Here is a 15,259-nt window from a genome sequence, read left to right as displayed (position 1 = left end):
ACCTCTTCCAGCTGCCACAACAGCCTACTTAGTCTGATCCATGGGTGACAGCAGCTGCAACAGCAAGGTTAAGTGGGAATTACTGAGTCCAACTTCCTCTTCACTGTCAGTTACCCCCATAACCAAGGGCAGTGCTGAGGGTTAAGTATTAACAAGACCAAGGCCTTAATGGCCATTAATTCCATATGGTCAGATTAGGTCACTGCAGACCAGAAGATAAATCAAGAATGCTCATATGTGTAACCATGTAACACCACTGCACACAGCATACCATACGTCAGAAGAACTTTCCATTAAAAGGTAGAACTTACCCCTCTTCTGAACCCAGCCTTCCTTCACAATGGTAACATCGCTCATGATGGCTCCACTCTGAACCCCCAACTCAAAAGAGTATTTCTTTGAGTTATCAGCTTGTCTGCTTGGCTTCTCTTCTACAGTTCTTCCCGGTTTCTACTGATGAGTCAGCCTGGAAGGAAATATTAGAGAAAGAATTTAAGTCTTTTCTGTTTTTCTCACTTGACAGCCAACAAAAAAGTCTTTGTTGATGTCTTCCACTGACTGAGATCATATTAAAAATCTGCCTTTTTTTTAATTAACCATATAACAGAATCATGTTTCTAGTCTTACAGCACATTTTCCCTGAACACTGTAATACTTAAAAGAAGCAGAATGTGTTAAATTTTAAGTCATATGGCACTTTTATAAAATGCACACAATAGAATTCTCTCATACTAATGCACAGGATGCTGTTAAATGAAAGGGTGCTGGTACTGCTTCACAGGTCCAACTCTGAACGCACGGGAACTTCGACCATTCCCACATTTGTCAGAATCCATGCAATGGACAAGTGGTTCCTCTATTATGGCTACATCAATCATAACAAGAGTGCAGTGAAATGGAAGGAAAGGTTCTGTAAAGGAGCTTAAAACCAAAGCCTTAAGTATTATGGATACGGTTATCCTCATAACGGTTAAAATCTGTAGTAACCAGTTTACCAGTCATGCAATTAGGGGTTTTTAATGCTTTAATTAAAAGAAAAATAGTAAAGGCTACAGAAATATAACCTTCCTACTTCCACTGGAACTTCATTATAGCCAATACAAATCCTTAACTTACAGAAGTTTTTTAAAACCAGCATCATCTTCAAGTACACGAACAGAAAAACAACTTCTTAGGAGTACAAATTAACCAAAAAAGCCAATGTTTAGTTTATGAAAAGAAGGAGCAGACATTCTCTTAAGGCTTTAAGCCAGGCAGCGACAAGAGTGCTCTTTTTCCCACAAAGCTCAGCTTGCAGGGAACAGAAGGGAAGTCAGCCCTGGAACAGGACACGCCCCTCTCAGAAGCTACAACCCTCTCTTCTGACCACCTCCGTCCCAGAGTACCTAACAGCTGTGAAGAAGACATAAATTCCACTACAATCAAGTAGGCAGAGCAGCCAGAGGGCAGGAGAGGTTTCCTTTTGCCAGCAGACTGCCTTTCCCCTCCACTCTTCAAAATTAAAGAGCAGCATTCAAATAATGCTCATCTAGAAAAGTATGGGAAGCCAAGAAAAGGGATTACTCTGATGGTGGAGGAACACCCTTCTAAGGCTGTACACACAGGAGCACGTGTGTACACAGCGCTAGCACGGAACAGGAACTCGCACACCTGTTTAGTACTATCAAACACAACACATACATATCCATTTAGTAGATTGACCAACAAATGTAAACATGTGACAGAAACACGTATGACTGTGTTAGAAGAAATCTGTGCAACAAATGAATGGAGAAAGGACTGGGAAATAAGCTGGTTTTATCTAACCAAGTACAGGCTAAAAACTGAACCATTATACGCATGCAGGTTATTTCTTATTTATCATTTGAAAAACGTGTATTTGCACCACACAGCAGCTAGATGGAAGGCTACTTCTGTATGGATGCTGGACTGTGCGAAATAAAACTTGGTATGAGTATTTTTTTCAAAGGGTATGCAGCAAAAAATGCAGTACAACCTGATTTTACAGAAACACTGAAGTGTGTCCGTTTTACAGTTTTGCTTTCACTGAACTATTTTTTCAAAAACATGCAGTATTTCAGCTGCATAAAAGTAAAAAACACAATGCTAAATTTATTAATACTGCAAAGTTTAAGTAATATTGAATACAGTGCCTCTGAGACATCTCCATGCCATTGGCAGATATGAGAGTAAGACCCATGCAGGTGATGCACAGCCTTTTGCATTGGCATCGTACCCTGTCGTGTCTAGAAGCGCACCAGGCACCTGTGTTTATGCAACTGCACCCTGTCTTAAGACTTAGATATTGTTTAAGCTTTCATAAGAGTTAAAAGAAAATGTTATGTACAAGGTTTTGGAAGGATATGAGACTGCTTCATTACTGTTAATTGATCTCACTAGCTCTAGCTGTTTAGACTTTGTATTATGTAAGTCAGTATGGCAGAAATAACCAGAACATGCATTTCCACATCCTTCACCTTACTAGTGTGAGAGTTATTTTCCAGGTCATACATTACCAGAACTTTTGTTCGCACACTTCAAACTAGAGATAAGCAAGTCTATCAGCTGCATGTGGAAAGAGATCCTGACAGATTAAGACACGCACCTGAAAGCAGGCTGCAGTTTTGCCATTCTGGATCACTGCAGCACAGTATCAGCTCATATTACAAACACACAAATCTTTACAAAGCCAGAGGTGAGGGTCAAACAACTGTTACCTAAAAGCAGCTGTTCTGTGAAGGGAGTGTAAGCACATTAGTATCCAAATATCTGGCTTAAGTTTGATTTTCCTACAAGAGTTTCATTGCATTCTTTAAGAAGTGATCACAGGTGACTTTTTTCCAACTGTAAAGACAAAAGAAGCAATGTAGCACACAGTACTTAGCTTAGGCTGGCATATGCTGCAATATGTTTTATCCTTTTGGTAAATTTAATGTACTTTCCAATCTTGGTGTGTGCTTATAAGAAGTGCAATAATTTATTGTTATTGGTAGAGACTAAGCTGTAAGGAATGAACTTCTGTACTAATGAGCAATAATCTTGTCTGCCCACATAACTATCATTAAATCCACAATTTCAGTAGACACCCAGTTTTAACAAATGACTTTTTACGCTTAAAGCTCCCTATTTATTCAGTGATTACAATTAAGTTAGTATTACTCAAACAAAATCTGATCTATGACCAGTCTTCACATCAGCCAGTGTCCCAACAACCTCAATGGTATGTCTGTAGGATTGCATCCCACCCATCACACGTACTACTTTGCTGAATTTTGAACAAAACCTTCAAAATACAAAAGTCAGATAAATATGGTGAGAAAACTAACTGAATTATCTCCAGTTTAGCTTCACAATATTACCAGGAACAACTTAAGCAGAATTATCAACAGTTGTATGGTTACATTGACCACTCCCTTAATGGGTAATTAAAAGTCAAGCTGAATTACATCGGGAGCTGAAGGAGATAAATCAAAGCATTAAAAGACTAATGAAAATAAAGGTTATACGTTCACAATACACTTTCAAGAAGCCATTTGTAAGCATCTGTAGTATTAACCCTTATTAAATTCCTTTGAGGCTTTCTAAAAGCTGTATTCCTTTACTCTGAAAGTCACTCAGCAAAGCTCTAAAAGAGCAGACTTTTGAGAATTACTTAACATGACAAAAACTGACCTTAATGAAAAACACGTCATAGAGAAACCTTCTTCCCTGAAGATGTAATAAAGGATTGTCTATAGACTTAAAGGAGTTGCCTGAAACATATGGAACAAGAACTCTTACATGAAAATAGCATTTCATCTATAGTTCAACTACTTCAAGAAAAGCTACAGAAATGTTTATTCTGCACAGCTGGCGTAGACTTTAAATACTTGTTAGCAATCAACTCTGCTCTCCCAATGCGCTTCAAGTTTCAGCAGCTGGTATACAGTAATTTTTACAGTTTCCCTTATTGCTATAGGATGAACCCACAGAAATAGGGAAAAAATGTATAAGAACTGAAGTTGAAGACATTTTGCGTTCCAGCTGCTTCCTATAGGGAAAATCTTGATTTGTTTTTATATATGTTCCAGCAACTGGAGAACAGGTTGGATTGCTTTTTTCCCCCAAGTTATCAAACAGAACTTGGAAGATACTTTTTCAACAGTATATTGTGTGTATTCTGCAGACAGTATCAGGTAGTCATGTATACGCATAATACATACAAGAACCTATTGTCTGCATGCTTTATGGTGCAGGTGTAAAAATTTACTCCATCACAGTCAGTCATGTGAAGAAAACACTTGTAATTTTTTGGATCTGGTAAAAAATAGTAAAACTTTTCCTTTCTTCTTCGGAAAGCTATTAAGCCACTTTTATAGTGTTAGATGAAACAATTCACCACACTTCTAAAGAGCTAGTAGTACACTTCTAAGTTCCTAGCTGTAGAGATTGCAAAGGCATCTTTCTGAACAAAGATTAAGCAGAAACTATTACATGCAACAGAGTTCCAGATCCCTCTGCCGAGGCTCACAGGTTTCCCAAGCCATGGTAAAAGCTAGCCAACACCTTTTCAGTTTTCATCTTCAACTTCAAGAATAACACCAAATAGAGAGAACCAGCTCACTTCACGATGCTACCATATGGGAACTATAAGACCAACCATTAAAACGAGCAATGGACCATTCAAGTAGGAAGACAACTTTTCCTCAACTTGTATTTTTAAATTAGAGGCTTTCACGCCCATCACAGCAGCCAGGTACCTCCACAGACCCGGTGGATGGGGAGAATGAAAGAAATCCCTTCCAAGCAGAAGGACTAAAAACAGTGGTTCAGGTCTACACTTAACAACCACTATATGTAAGTGAAAAATCATTGAGATTCATAAGAACAGACAACACTCCCTTGGAATCTGGGCACCCTCCCATTTCCCCCATGACAAGAGACAGCTGAGTAAAGAAGACAGTGCCCATAAATTCAGTGTAAATTGTATGATTCAGGTCTATGTTGTAAGAACTTTCATAAACACAGGCTCCTACTCTCAACAATTTTGGAGCTGAGAAAAAACAGATACTCTGACATTTATCAACTCAAGTTACCAGAGAGAATACCAACAGGATCACTTTCAGTGCTTCCAGAGATGATCCCTATAACTTCTTGTAGCATTATCAACTTAATGATTCATCCAACCTTATTCTCTTAATGCATAAGGGAACTACCATTTTCCCTTTTTACAAATAATCACTTGGTTAGCAAGTGAATCTTTCTGATTCACTTTGCCTGACTCACTGAGATTCTTTGGTCCTCAATGTAAGCAGAGCCAAATCTCATCTCTATCTCCTTATTTCCCAGAAAGGTAACTGAAAAATTTTGTGCATGCACACACAAAACACACACTACCAAAAAAAAGCAGCTCTCAGTCATCCTCTAGTGGCTTCCACCACACATTTGTTTCCCTGCTTTGGGGGCCTTTTTTGTAGCAGATCAAGCTCTTAAGAGGTTTTCTCAAAATCTGAGTTTGAATCCTCCAAGACAACCGAACAGGCTGTAACTGTCTGCAGTCCCAGTTGCAATCAGAGAGCAAGGAATTCAAAAGATAAGGCTCTAAACTAAAAACAGAGTTGTCTTTAGGATTGGAAGCTGAGATCCAAGTTTTATTTATATGGAAAACGCATGCATATCCTCTTCCCCTACCAAAGTTGTTATCTAAAAGTCTGGTCAAACAATTAGAGGATATATTGCACATCATCAAAAATTACACAGCAGACTGTTGCAGAACAGAAATTGCTACAAAACCTACTAAATCAAATTAGCCTATATTGCTAATGGAAGAATCACATTCAGTTGAGTGCTTTATCTAAAAAGTATTGAGTATTTATATAGGCTTTTACAAACTACCTGTTCTGGAATTTTGGTTATACTTCAAACACAGCAGAATGCATTATGTCCCTTTTTACAGTCTCAGGAGGACTGACTCATTTAAATACTATCACTGCTTAGATTGAGAAAAAGGAACCTGCAGGCAGATAGTATTTGTTCAACTTAGAGTCAATTTTTAAAAAACAAACAAAAAAAAACCAAACACAAACCAACATAAAAGAAAACATGAACTGGTTTGACAAGACAAAGAAATCAAAAAAACAGGGTTATTAAAAGACAATAGTTCCTCAATTTATAAAATTGTAATCTTTATGTACACACAATTAAGACACTTAAAGATACCCCTAAATACTTTCTAAGTAGTAGAAATGTTCATACTTCACAAATTTTAAAACAAATATAAAAAATTCCAAGATATCTCCGCGATTGGCATTGCAAATATTTTTAAATTATATTTCATACTAAAAGACTTAATGTCTTTAAAAATATTGGTATCAAAAATTTACTCCTAACAACTTCATTTTTTAACCCTTGACTTGGAATAACGAGGGGGATAATAAGAAAATGGCACTGCCTACACCTTGTGGCAAGGAAAAACAACATACTTTGGAAAAGATAAATAGCTCTTTTTAAAGCATGCTTATGCATATGCTTTGTGCCTTAATATTTTCAGTGTTCTATTTTCACTTTCAGTACGTCAAAAAGCTGCACATAACTAATATATGCTCAGATAAACCTAGTTAGGAGACTACAGGCACACTGAAATATTAATATACAAGTTAGATGTTTTATTTAGATTCTGCAACTGAAAAAGCTTATCAGGAAAGAAGCCATCATTCTGTATTTCTTTTCCTATTATAATGACAAAGCAAGTTATTTTAAGGGACAAAGGTATAATTAAAGTAAGGTGAACAAAGCCACCCTTGCCTTTGTTTACCAAGGTATAAAGGAAGTTTCTAAATGTAACTAAATTGTTTCTTTAGAATCCCACATGAAACATTAACAACCCATTGTTTTGCATTGTGTTTATTGACAAAAATGCTTTAAACCTTTTTGCTTCCCGCCCAATCACATAAAACAATAACTGAAAATCAGACAGAAGCAGAGTGATAAAACACATTAGAGTATAGGTCTGAAATTTAACCAAAGAATACATTTAAAGTAGAAAAGGTGAAGGGGGGGCTAAGGTTATGCATCAAAAAAAAAAGTTACTGAGACAATGAACTCAGGAGAGTTTTGAGACTTAAAGGAAGTCCAGTCAAGGATTAGCTGAGCTGAACATCACAACTATGATAATGTTATTCCACTCAACACTTCAAAATACATGTAATAACTTTGACTTGCTGAGGATTAATGTAGAAATACTAATTCTTGCCTTTCTAAGGCAAAGCTCCTTTGCCCTTTAGAAGAATAGTTTAATAATGACTCAAACAACCAAGCAAAACTAAACCCAAGTTCCATATTTTTAAAACAAAGTAAAATTGGTTTTCTATGTCTAGAATACTCCAAAAAAGGTAATCTAATTTTCAAAAGTTCAAAGAACCTAGAAATTCCCATTCAGAGATGAGAGATTTTAAAAGACATCTTCAAGAGATACAAAATAAAGTTTCATTAACCTCATATATTTAATTATTTGTATAACAGTAACTCTTCTGCAGCACAACACCATATTGTGTATAAAACACTGAGCACACTGTTGAAGACATTAAAAACCAGAAATACATGAAGTGCCATGAGTAACAAGAAAAGGCAAGTACTGAGATAAAAATGTGTTCTCAAACTATTAATATAAAAGATGGAAAAAGTTCAATGACATGCCTAACAAGCAGCTTTCTTTAAACCCTTATAGTAAGATTTATTTATTATCTGGATATTGAACAAACTAAATTCTGAATTGCCGTGCAAGAATAGGAATGAGCTTTGTGATTCCTTCCTACAAAGCAATCAAACATTGCTGAACCTACTAACTGTCAAATTCTGACACTGCAGTACGACTAGAACATAATCAACTTCTAACCTAGAACCTTTGGATCTTCTTGTTCACTTTCAAAAAGCATTATTCTCATCAATTTGAGATCTGAATTTCCCAAGGACAGAAGGAATTCTCTACAGCCTTAAACAAAAATTGTGTATTTTTCAAATGTATACCATTGCTTGCACACATCTAAGGCTAGATGCAAGAGCTCACTAGATGAAGGTCTTTGGCAAATGTTATACAAAAAGCCAGATTACACGAAACTCACATACAACCTTAACTCTCTGCTTCAAAGTCTATCAATACCTTTAGAAAAGGATATAGTAATTTTAAGAAAATCTCACAAGGCAAGCTGCACCAATCACATATGTCCAGAAGCACACTAAATGCTTAGGAAAAAAAAATTATATGTGTTGGTAGAAATTGTTTTGCAAGATTGCTGGGACTCAACTGAGAAATACTGTATTAATTTTGTGGTGCTAAATCAGCTGTACAAGAAGTTTTTGACTGCTGTGCACTGCCATTCCACACCTACAGGAAGGCAGTGATAACACCTTCATTGATCTCAGTGAAGCTGAAGCAGGCTCTTCATCTCTGCTCCTGCTATAGGAGGCACTCAACTATCTTTACCACGTGGACAACGTGGCAAAGTCTGACAAACCATACTGTCAAGTCATTCAGATATGCATACGAAATATTGAGGTCCCAGTTGCATTCTTAAGAGAATTTAAAAATTACTACTGTTCTTTAGTCAGGATATTACAGACCAAAAAAAAAAAAAAAAAAAAAAAAAAAAAAAAAACCAAAAAACACAAAACACACCCACAGGGCAACAACTTGTTCTTAATGCTATTTTTGATCAGTATGACTCACACCTATACACTCACATAGAAATACACGGCAAAAAAAAGGATTGGTCAAGATGGACTCAACATATATTCAGCTATTTAATCTAAACATAGTTAACTGTTGACACAAACAGTATAAAAAATCAAAGAAACATTTAAAGTGACCAAAAGCAAGCATCTTCATATACAAAAGACGAAAATGCCTACTCTCCTTGACAGTAACATTTAATGATATTCAATCCCAGGGGGATTTTTTGTGGAAGTATTAACTTTGCCACAGCTTCCTACTACACCTGAACAACACCTTTAAATAATAAAGACAAAAAGAATCTGTTTGAAATCCATGGCATGCATCAAAACTACCTGAATGCCCATACTTAACATTGATCTAGAGCTATGGAACAAGGACAAAATGCCAAATAATCGACTACTACACCCTTGCACTTTCTGAAGTCTTTTTATTAGTATATATTAGTGGTTTGCCTAAATAAGTTTCATTTGTAAATTCTTCTATTCATATGGTAGTCCGGAATGTTGTTCATACAATTAGTCAAGATGAAAATATAAACCAAAACTTTAAAGATTACTTTTTACACTATGTAAAACACTAAAAAGTTAACTTTCACATTCAATGTTTTATTACTTGCCAGCAGTTTTTTGTTTCTCTGGCTTTAACAGATTTTGTTTTAAACACTTTGAATCAGCACTCCATTTACTATGTAACTTATCTTTAGAAAATAATCTTTTCTACACCACACCAACCTGTTGCAAAGAAGAGTAACTAGTGCAACACCTTTACCAAGGAGACCCTGCCCTACGGGGAAAGTCTCTTCTGTACAACCAAGAGGAAAGGTACTGGTTGAGAAGAGAGATTCTCACTGAAAACACACCTTTCCTCACAAGCAATGCAAAACTCCCTGAAGTACATGCTGTGCTAGAAAGTATCCCCTGCCCCCTCCACGGTATTCTTATTAGGCATATTCCAACACAATGAGAATCCGAGATGACACAAATTAATCTAATATTCTAGAATAATTTTAAAGGACATTTAAGCTGGCAATCTTTTCTTATACTTAAATACTTAAGTCTTAAAACTTAAAACTGTACTTAAAACAATTAAGTGGGTTGGCAATTTCATGCAAACACTGAAAATAAAAGCAAGGTCTTAATGTTAAACGAAAATCACGGATGCACACATTTAACTATTCCCCTCTTTTTGAATTGTTACTGTTGTTCGCAAAGGGAGTACTGCATGTTTTGAACAGCATGTTTATTGGGAAAAAGAGAACAGAGGGCTTTTGGTACATAGACAACTAACATACCTACAAAACGTACAGTTACAGTATGGTGCATTACTTTTAAAGCAAATCATTTATGCATTATCCATATCAAAATGGAAGTATGGTACAACAAAGTTTTCACTCAGTGTATTTCAATGTCCTTCCACTCTCCAGTGTCAATTAAAATCAGTGGTATGCCCAAGCCATAAAAAATGGCAAAGAACATTGGGTCTCTTGCAAAACTGAAGGAAAGCTAGGCTACCATGTCACCAAGTCCACCTCCCCTGTTGCATTAGCAGCACAAGATGAAACTATAACCAAACACGGTTATAAGAAACTCTATCTTCTTTATATTATGAACAGCACAGAGATTTCAAATGTATTTTAACAGGAACCACTGCAGTAATGGTGTCATACCTTCCAAAACAATTGAGTATTTCAAAGTTATTTAGCAAATAACATAGCCTTCTTGGATACAGAAATGTTTATTCAGTAGGTCTCTAAGTTGGGAAAATATGCACCCAGAAAGTGAAAGAACACTCAAACAACCAGTGCTAGACAAAATCCAAGTAGTCTGAAGAATCTTTTAGTTGTTTTACAAACTTCAGACACATGCTGTTTCAAACTGTAGTCGGAAGTCAAGATAATGGTTTCTGGTAACATCTTGCAAACAGAAGCCTGGGTTACAAACAACAGCAGAACTTTAGTAAGTGTTTCTGGGTTAAGCTTAAAAAAATCCACCAAGCTATTTTCCCTTTCACAAAGCATTTGTTACAGTGTTGAAAAGTCGACTTTTATAGTACAAATTAATGGAATCCAATCCTTAAAACTGTATCTACTTCAACTGGGGCAAAATAAGAACTAGTACCTGTCTGAATTCCCATCAATTTCCTGTAGAAAGGCAGCATTTTGCTTAACAACACATCCTCTTCCCCCAAAATGCGAAACAAACAGAGCAACACACTGAAATACTGCTTTCTATGAACATATTTACAAAACTAAGGACACTACCGAATTCATTCAAACCTAGCTAGAGTAAGCAGGAATACACCATAGAATAAACTGTCTTAAACAAGACAGTCTTGTTAATACCTGTGTATACGCACATACCGCACGCTTACATGAGAGAAAAAATGAGTTATTCAGATATTATGTGTAGCCTTCTAGGAAAGGGAGACATTTTCTCATCTCTCCAGTTTTTCTCTGGCCCTTATTTGAACTTGACTTACTGGTTGCATCCAACCAAAATATATCCACATGGACTATAATTAGCAATCCAATCCAATTAAAGATATCGGGGTCAACTCAAAGGCTGCTGTCAAAAAAACCGAACAGTCCTACAAACAGAATCTTCTTGAGCAGTACACTTACTTTAGAAGTCAAAATAAGCTTCCTTCCCTATCTCATGCACACTCTTTCCACGTTCCAGTGCAGAACAGCCAGAACTGGCCTATACAGAAGCTGGCAGAAACAAGAGATCATGCTTAAAATGTTACTTGTCAGAAGTTTAGATCTCCTTCTTTGCATGCCTCTTGCCTTGAGAAATAAAGACCTCCATATGCAAGGTGTGGGGAACCACGTTTGCCTAATAAGAAAGTTTTAGCGAAACCTAAACAAGCATTTGCAGAAGAGACTGCTGTAAGTTTCTTCCGTACTGAAAAAAGCTGGCAATGCAGATATCAGGTATACCACAATTTTCATAATAAAACTCTTAAACAGAGGCTAAGTGAATCAAGTCTGAGACGTGCTTCCGTAAAAATGATGAAATGATGTAGATACATACAAGTAGCCAGTCAACTAATGATTACATTAAAGAAAAAAATTTAGAATAAAGGTCAAAAATGAAATTGTTTATTCCTTTTCAATTGTAAGAAAATAAGATTTTTTTTATATTTTTTTTTTTTACATACACCCTTTAAACAACGTGCCATGGGAGAAGGTGAAAGAAACAGCACTGGCTACTTCATGCCTCTCAGCTGCCCATCCAGAAGTAAACTAAGCAGCGCAGCTCACGTGAAGCAACCAAACAGCCTATAAGCCTGCTACTGCTCGTTACATCACGATCATTTGCATTTAAACTACAATATATAACGGTGTGATCCAACAACTTTTTGTTCAGAGGCGCTGTACTGACCTGCCAAAACGGACCCGCATCACGCATTCCCCGTGTTCCTGGATGTGTACCCACACAGGCACCCCCCGGGGCACCCCCGTACATTTGGGGTGCGAGCGGACACCCGTGCTGCCCCTGGCCCTACCCCACGGGGGCGTTCGGTGTTTCTCCCCGCCCCGCACGGCCAGGGCAGGCCTCCGGGCGGACCCGGCCCCACCCCCGCGCGGTAAGGCGGCCGGTAACCCCGAACGGCCGGCTGCGCGTCAACTTTTGCATGTGGGCCGCGGCCTCCATGACGGCCCGGGCGGGCGGGGGGGGGGGGGGGGGCGGTTTGTTTACTTGCAGCCAGAGCCGCCGCCGGCGGCCGCGGCAGCATCCCTTGAGCGCGGCGCTGCCATCAGCGGCCCGCCGGCCGCGCTGCTATTCTTAGCGCGGGGGCGCGGGCACACGCACGCTCCCGCAGGCACAGCTCAAGTTCCCAGCGGATAAAACCTTCGCTACTCTCAGCACCGGCATCCCGCCCCACGGACCCCCACAGCGCACGCACGGCAGCGGGAGGCGGCGGCGGGGGACGCGAAGGGGGGGGGGGGGATTGGCGCGCGCGCCCGGCGGGGAGGGGCCGCCGCCGCGTGGGAACCGCCGGCCCCGCGCCCGCGCAGGCAGCGCCCCCGGGCGCGCGCCCTGCCCTAACCCTGCCCCCCCCCCCCCCCCGTTACATAACCTCTCCCCGCCGAAACGCCCCCTCCCCCCGCCCCGCCCTTCCCCACCTCAGCCCCGCGCCGCCGGGAGGGCGACCCCCCTCCGCTCCCCTCCCCTCCGCTCCCGCCCCGCCGGCAGCGCTAGGCCACGGGCGCCCCCGCCCCGCGCTCCCCGCCGCCCCCGGCCGCGCGACGCCGCCGCCCCGCATCCCCTCCCGCGCCGCCGCCCAAGCGCCCCGCCGCCGCCGCCGCCCGGCCCCTCCCGCCCCGTACCTGCAGAGGCGGCGGCGGCGCCGCGGGCGCTGCTGCGGAGCCGGAGGGCGGCGGCGGCTCCGGGGGGAGAAGGGGAGGCAGGGCGCCGCTGCCTCCTCCCCTGTCCCCCCGCCGGGCTCGGCGGTCCCTGGCGGCCGGTGTCTCCGCGGGGGCGGGAGGAGGCGGCTCCGGCCCCAGGGCGCTGGCGGTGGCGGCGGCTACATGGAGCTGCGCGCCCCGCTACGCAGGGAGGCGCCCGGGCGGGCAGCGCGGCCGCAGCATCGATGCGCGGGGTCAGGAGGGCGGCGGCGGCGGCTCCCCCCGGCGCACTCACCCCGGAGCCGCCCGGGCCCCGCTCTCGGCTCCTCCCGCCGCCTCCGCCGGGCTCGTTATTGACTTTCAGGAAAACTCCCGACGTCACTGGCTCCCCCCGAGTGTCTCCCCCTCCGCGGCGGCGGCGGCGGCGGCGGCGGCATCCCCAGCTCTCGCGAGAAGTGCGGCGGGGACGGGGGGGGCCGCCAGACAGAGCGGGGGGAGCCAGACAGAGGGGGGCGGCTGAGGTGAGGGTGGGGGAGGCGGGGGGCCGGCGGCGGGAGGGAGGGGGGGAGCGGGGGAGGCGAGGCGAGGCAGCCCGCCCGGCAGGCAGGCAGGCAGGCAGGCAGGGGCGGGAGCCGAGCCGAGCCGAGCCGGGCGGCGTGTCCCGTCCCGCCGCCGGGCCGCGGGTGGGAGCGGGAGGATGGAGGGAGGCAGCGGCGTCCGCCGGCACCGGCCGCCGCGCCGCGCCTGGCTCTTTCCTTCAGGCTGAGGCTGGTGCCGGCGGGCGGTGCCTGCCAGGCCGGGAGACCGCCCGCCTGCGGCCGGGGAGCAGCCGCCGGGGGTCCGGCCGGCCCCTGGCTGGGCCGGGGGCCGCGGGGAACGGAGCTGGGACAGAAATCCGCCCGCCGTGCCCGCGCTGCCGCTGCCCCCCTCGCCGCTGCGGCCGGAGTTTGCAGCAGCACGTCTGCCCGGCAGACCCGCGGAGACGTCCCGAGGTTTATTTCCTTTGTTCTCGCTCTCGCGCATTTACATGCTCCCTTCTCTTGCCTTGGTACCCGGAGCGGTCCACTTAGCTCGGCAAACCCTGCCGAGAATAAAACCACCAGTTACACAGCAGGAAGCTGTAGTTCATCCCTCGCTGAAGTGCTCAGTGGATGCACCAGCCTCAATATTGCTAAATTATCTGCAGACTTGGAGGCATCCCGGTGGGTAAACAAACATCTAGAGAAACCTTACACCACCGTGCACCACCAGCTCGTGACCCTCTGACGTTTCCCGGTGCCACAAGCAGTATAGAAGCGTAACTGGTGTCCACAGGGCAGCCGCGTTGCAGGGCGCGGAGCGCGGCGGCGTTCTGCTGGCTTAGCGGTGCCTCGGGGGCTGCGCAAGGCTGGGAATCCCTGGCCTGCCCGCTGCTGCAGCTAAAGCCGAGCGTGATCCTGCAACTCTAATTAGAGTGTGAGGTTCGTAGGTATGGTGCCCTCGACGCTTTATTTTGTGGCTAAGTGGCTGTGTGTATGTGTGTACGTACGTGAGTTTAGCGCGCATAAGTATGTTTTCTATCATTCGTGGATTAAATAATGAGCACAGATTGATCTTCTGCATAAATGCATCTATTATACATGCAGTTGACTGACTTCTGTCAGAACCTGTTACTGCAAAGGGGAAACGGATATTTCTGATTGCTTGAAATCCAACTTTTTGCACTCTTTCATCAGCGCAGAATTTATTCTGTAAATGGATGTGAAGATAACCATCAAAATTACATTAAAAAACCCAAACCAAACCAAGAAGTGTTTCTTTAGGATGTACCCCACATTTGTTTTTTTAAGTTTTCCTTCCTTTCACATCCCACCTTTCTCTACAACCATTTGAAACATTAGTCCTCCTTTTCCCTGTGCCGCTACAGGGCTTCAGAGGGACTTTTTACTGGATCTAAATAATCATATGAGTTGGCACAGGACTGGAAAATTGCCTCCGGGGGCAGTGAATCCTTTCCCTGCTGCGGCAGACAGCCACACCAATAATCCCATTCATAAATATGCTGAGTTTCCTCTCAGAACTATGAAGTTTGTTTGCCGCACTGTTCTTACTAGCAGGCTGCAGCCTAAGCTCTCCATCCCCCTAATTCTGAAGAAAAGCAAAATTTATTGTGTATTTGATTAACGCATCTTTTTGAAAAAGAAGTTTAAAAGGACCTT

General features: G+C 42.8%; 1 protein-coding gene across 4 annotated transcripts in view; it reads right to left on the bottom strand.

Moving 5' to 3' along the window:
* AKT3 (AKT serine/threonine kinase 3) overlaps positions 1–13,509 on the bottom strand; it is a 161,021-nt gene extending 147,512 nt beyond the window's left edge. For 2 of the 4 annotated variants that reach the window (XM_030035684.1, XM_030035680.1), the window contains exons 1-2: positions 13,044–13,499; positions 312–466 (exon numbers count right to left, since the gene is read on the bottom strand). Coding sequence is in view for 3 of the 4 variants with exons in the window: in XM_030035680.1 (XP_029891540.1) it covers positions 312–357 (46 nt within the window). In the remaining variant the exon portion in view is untranslated. Of the gene's footprint in view, positions 1–311; positions 467–12,093; positions 12,113–13,043 lie in introns of those variants that run through there. The other 2 variants (XM_030035682.1, XM_030035683.1) reach the window with 2 other exon arrangements.
* Positions 13,510–15,259: the final 1,750 nt, after the last annotated feature.

This window comes from Aquila chrysaetos, chromosome 13, assembly GCF_900496995.4.
Source record: "Aquila chrysaetos chrysaetos chromosome 13, bAquChr1.4, whole genome shotgun sequence".
NCBI lineage: Eukaryota > Metazoa > Chordata > Aves > Accipitriformes > Accipitridae > Aquila > Aquila chrysaetos.
Note: the sequence above shows the minus strand (reverse complement) of the source record. Positions and strands in the feature narration are given on the sequence as shown.